Genomic DNA, 5000 nt, shown 5'->3' with positions numbered 1-5000 from the left:
CCTACTCCTCCTCCTGCCACCAGCGCCGTGCCCACCAGGCTGCTGGGAGACTGGCCGTTGGTGCCACGGGTCATGCAGGCGGCGCACAGTCCGAAGGGCAGCCCGTTAACGTCCAGCTTGACCAGGTCCTGCTTGTTCTTGAACTCCTTCAGGCAGAGGGCGCACTTGTAGAGCTTGTGCCCGCCCAGGTGCCCGTTGGGAGACGACGAGGCCGATCCTCCACCGCCTCCGCCGGCTGCTGTGGAGTTGAGCATTCCGCCGCCGGTGCCCGTGGAGCTGCCGTTCCCGGAGGACGTGGAGAGCTTCTGCATGTGGAAGGTGCCGTGGATCTTCAGCTCCAGCGTGGAGGTGACCGTCTGCATGCAGACCACGCAGCGGAAGCCCGTGAGCGAGTTGCGCAGGTCCGGGTGCATCTGGCAGTGCTCGATGAACTCCTCCTCGCTCTGCAGGGGCATCTTGCAGATGCGGCAGGTGCCCGTGTCCAGGCTCTTGCTGTGCGTGACCTTGTGCTCCGTCAGGGTGAGCAGCGAGGGGAAGCGCTCGCCGCAGATGGGGCACATGTAGTGCTTGGCGGGCCCGCGGTGCGTCTGGGCGTGCTCGCGCAGGCCGCTCTCCGAGAAGAAGGTGCGCGAGCACACGTTGCACTTGTGGCTGCCCTTGATGAAGTCGGCCTTCTTCTTGCGCGAGCCGGCGTCGTCCTCACCGGGCCGGATGTTGTGGTCGCGCAGCCGGTGGTTCTGCAGCAGCGTCTCCATGGTGTAGGCCGCGCCGCAGATGTCGCAGGCGTACATGGGCTCCGAGGCGTCCAGCTCGTCCTCGCCGCCGCTCGCCTCGTGACTGTTAGCGGCGTCTTGCACTTGTCCTCCCGCTCCGACGGCGGCGGCAGCAGCAGCTACCGCGTTCTTCAGCAGCATATTCTGCAGGTCCGCCTGTTCCGCAGCCACGCTTGCCCCGCTCTGATTGCTGACCACATTAGCACCTCCATCTCCTCCTCTACCGCCACCTCCTCCTCTTTTCGAGGTCTGGGCAACACCGTTGGGCGTGCCGTTCTGGCTGCTTCCGCTGCCATTTCCGTGGCTGCCTCCGCCGTGCTCGTAGACACAGTGCTTCTCACGCAGGTGCCTATCGAGCAGCACCACGGTTTGGAATGCCTTCCCGCAGAAGCGGCAGTTGAACTTCTTGCTGTGCGTGGTGATGTGGCACTGCAACTCCACCTCGGTGCAGAAGGTCTCGCCGCAGAAGATGCACTTGCGGGCCTTGGCGCCGCCCCCAACCATCATCCCGCCGCCGGCCCCCACCACCTGCTGGCCCAGGTGGCTGTGCTTGACGTGCATCTGCAGGTCGGTCTCCTTGCGGAAGTCCCAGGCACAGGCCGTGCAGCGGAACATCTTCTTCTCGTTGCTGTGCTTGACGGCCAGGTGCACCTGGATGGACACCTTGGAGTCGAAGACCTCCTGGCAGAGGGTGCAGTGGTACAGCACAAAGGTGTGCATGTCCAGCAGGTGCTTCTGCAGGTCGTCCACCGAGGAGAACTGCTTGTCGCAGCTCTCGCACACGTACTGCGTGGAGGTGGTGGTGTAGTGCACCGTCAGGTGCTGGAGCAGCGCGTCCTGGGACTCGAAGTCCTCCTTGCTGCACTGCGGGCAGGACTGGCGGCGCAGCAGCAGCTCCAGGTGCGACTTCAGGTGGGCCTGGAAGCCCTCGAAGTTGTTGAAGCGCAAGTCACACTGGTTGCAGGGGAAGTCGCCGTTGGCTCCGCCTGCCGGCGTGACGTCGCCCCCCGTGCCCCCTCGGTGGCGCTTGGGTGAGGAGATCTCCACGTCAGACGAAGCCGGGCTAAGGTCGGCCACCTTGATGACCGCCTTGCGCTTGTTGTTGGCCAGCGGGATGTTCTTGTGGTTCTCCTTGATGTGCTTGGTCAGCTTGAGCAGGGAGCCGAAGATGGGCGAGTTGGTGCAGTAGGGGCACGAGTACACCTCCATGAAGGACTGAGACGGCTGCAGCACCGGTGACTCCATCTTGGCCACGGCACCTCCTCCTCCTCCAGCACCTCGTTCACCACCTCCTCCTCCTCCGTTGCCGCCTGCGTTGGTGCAGTGTGTCTGCTGGATGTGTTCGGTCAGGGAGGACTCGGTCAGGAAGCCCATGGAGCACTGGTTGCAGAAGAAGGCGTGGTTGCCCTCCAGCGTGGTCGAGCCAGCCAGCACACCTCCTCCTCCAGGCAGGCAGTGGGTCACCCGGATGTGCTCCTGCAGCGAGTTGATATCGGCGAACATGTCCGGGCAGTAGTTGCAGTGGAACGCCGAGACGTTGCTGAACTGCAGCATGGGCAGGGCAGAAGCTGCTGCCGCTGCTGCAGCCGCCGCCGCAATACCGCCACCGCTGCCTCGGTGGGCTTTGCGCACGTGCTCGTTGAGATTATAGAGCGTAGGCAGCGTGTCCAGACACAGCTGGCACGTGTGGCTCTGCTGAGGCTTGTCTGCATGGATGGTCTTGAGGTGGATCTCCAGCACGGCCAGACTGTGGAAGTCCCTCTTGGAGCAGTAGGGGCAGCTGTAGGTCACCTTGCCAGCCGCGGCGCTGGCAGCCCATCCAACGACAGCCCCGTCGTCCGGGTCGGAGGAGGAGTTAGGAGCCAGCTTGCGTCTCCCGGGCATGGCCTTGATGGTGGAGTCCGGGGTGGAGCCGCGCTCCAGAGAGGCGCTGGAGTCGGGCGTGGCGCTGCTCATGGAGGCCACGCTGCCCAGCATGGGGTCGGGGCTGGCGCTGTGGTTGCTGGAGTCGGGCTGCCGGTGGCTGTCCAGGTGGCAGTAGACGTCCTCCACGGAGGGGAACTGCTCGGCGCACACGGGGCACTTGTGCTTGCGGTTGGCGTGCGCGCGGTCGATGTGCGACAGCAGCGCGCCCTCGTCGCCGAAGATCTCCGGGCAGTGGATGCACTGCAGCTCGGCGCGGTCGGACAGCTGCGGGTGCCGCGTCAGCACGTGCTTCTCCAGCTCGTCCGTCTGGCTGAAGGTCTCCTCGCAGTAGTCGCACATGTACAAGTCCTGGTCCGGGAGGAGGTCGTGGAGGTCTCCGTCCACGCCGCCCGCGTCCGAGGCCCCCGAGCCGGCCGATCCTCCGGAGCCGGCGCCGCTGCCAGACTTCCTGCCGCCGCTCTCCTTCAGGTCCTAGATAGATAGATAGATAGATAGATAGATAGATAGATAGATAGATAGATAGATAGATAGATAGATAGATAGATAGATAGATAGATAGATAGATAGATAGATAGATAGATAGATAGATTGTTTATTTGTCCTTTCGGAAAATTGTTCTGTGCCATTTTCATTTTCAGTGCATCTGATACAATTACAAAGACATTATAATAGACAAACACAACACCACCTCCCTCTAGGACAAAAAGACCCAACTTATCACAGTAAAGTGCAGTTACCTTAAACACAGTAAAGTGCAGTTAACTTAAATACAGTAAAGTGCAGTTATTCAGTACCAAAGTGCAATGTGCTATTCAGTCTTACAGTTGTCTTATTTAACCCTCTGGTTGTGTTAGAAACATGGTTACGTTCATGGTGTTAACGGTCAAAATTGACCGCCTACACAAAAAAAGTAATAATACATTGATTAAAGACCTGATTTGCATATTTTGTGATGAATAACTTTTAGACATCCTTTTGAAACATTTCCAATTTGATATAAATGTTATTCTGCTTTGTTTTAGTGATTTGTAGGATTTTTTTTCACCAATTCATTTCATTAACACTCTGGAATCTAGGGCCTCTCAGAGGCTTTCAGGCCGTTTGGAAGACCTTTACTTTTTTCAAGTATTTCAACTTACTGTAAACATCTATACTAATGTGGCAATTATGGTTGTATTCTGAAAAGCCTAACAAAAAAGAATATGAGAGTAAAGTGAATGTAATATAACTGTATATGACTTTGGGAGATTTAAATTAATGGTCCAGTCATTTTTGACCGAAACACCATGAATGTAACAAGTTGGTGTATCTTCCACAATTCTTGAGGAATTTCATTATATTTCATTTTGACCATTTGATGTGTGTGTCTGAAATGAAGGCATCCTTAACCCATTTTTGCCTGATGACTCGTATGTGTTTACCCTTTGGTGCCTGGAGACAAATATACGCTGCATTCAGGCTTTTGAGATTTTAGCTTTTTTAATAAAAATGTGGGTGTAACAGCTGAATTAACACATTCTAATGCAAGATGTGGATCCTGGGGTTTAAATGGAACTTATTTGATGTTTTTATGTGCATCTTGGGCAACTTTCCCAACAAGGGCTTAGGCATTCAGCAGGCGTTTTTTTGCAGGTGCTTCAGGCATCAATGGGTGAACCTCCTACCTTGTGCTCCTTGTTCTTGCGGTGCGCCTGCATGTGGCTCTGCAGCGAGGAGGTGGAGGAGAAGCCGCGCTTGCAGACGCTGCACTTGAAGGGCTTGCTGGAGCTGTGGGTCTTCAGGTGGATCTTGAGGTGGTCGGAGCGCGAGAAGGCCGCCTCGCACTCCTGGCAGCTGTACTTCTTGTCGCCGGTGTGCAGCTTGACGTGCCGGTCGCGGCTGCGCTTGTGCTTGAACAGGCGGCTGCAGAAGGTGCACTTGAAGGGCAGCTTGTCGCTGTGGATCTGCTCGTGCCGCTTCAGGTAGGACAGGCGGCTGAAGGACTTGTCGCAGAACTGGCACGGGTACGGGAGGCCCGAGCCGCCCTCCTCCTCGCCGCCCGTGCCCATGCCCAGGTCGCAGCAGCCGTCGCCCAGCAGCTGCGGCGGCGACGCCACGTCTTTGCTGGAGGGGGACGAGGGCACCCACGAGAGGCCAGCTGGGTCATCGTCGCCATCTGCAGAAAGCACACACACACACAGACGAAAGAACACAGACACACACACACACAGACACACAGACACAGACACAGACACAGACACAGACACACACACACACACACACACACACACAAAGAGAGAGAAAAATGGAAAATTACAATGT

At 57.3% G+C, this 5000-nt stretch overlaps 1 protein-coding gene across 1 annotated transcript in view; it reads right to left on the bottom strand.

The window, feature by feature from the left end:
* The window catches only part of znf423 (zinc finger protein 423), a 282399-nt gene that overhangs the window by 143625 nt on the left and 133774 nt on the right, over positions 1 to 5000 (bottom strand). The window contains exons 4-5 of the mRNA XM_063196842.1: positions 4364 to 4854; positions 1 to 3170 (exon numbers count right to left, since the gene is read on the bottom strand). The exon at positions 1 to 3170 is cut by the window's left edge and continues 214 nt beyond it. Coding sequence (XP_063052912.1) covers positions 1 to 3170; positions 4364 to 4854 — 3661 coding nt within the window. The remainder of the gene's footprint in view (positions 3171 to 4363; positions 4855 to 5000) is intronic.

This window comes from Engraulis encrasicolus, chromosome 4, assembly GCF_034702125.1.
Source record: "Engraulis encrasicolus isolate BLACKSEA-1 chromosome 4, IST_EnEncr_1.0, whole genome shotgun sequence".
In the NCBI taxonomy this organism is placed as follows: domain Eukaryota; kingdom Metazoa; phylum Chordata; class Actinopteri; order Clupeiformes; family Engraulidae; genus Engraulis; species Engraulis encrasicolus.
The sequence above is the reverse complement of the archived record's forward strand: the minus strand, read 5'-3'. Positions and strand labels throughout refer to the sequence as shown.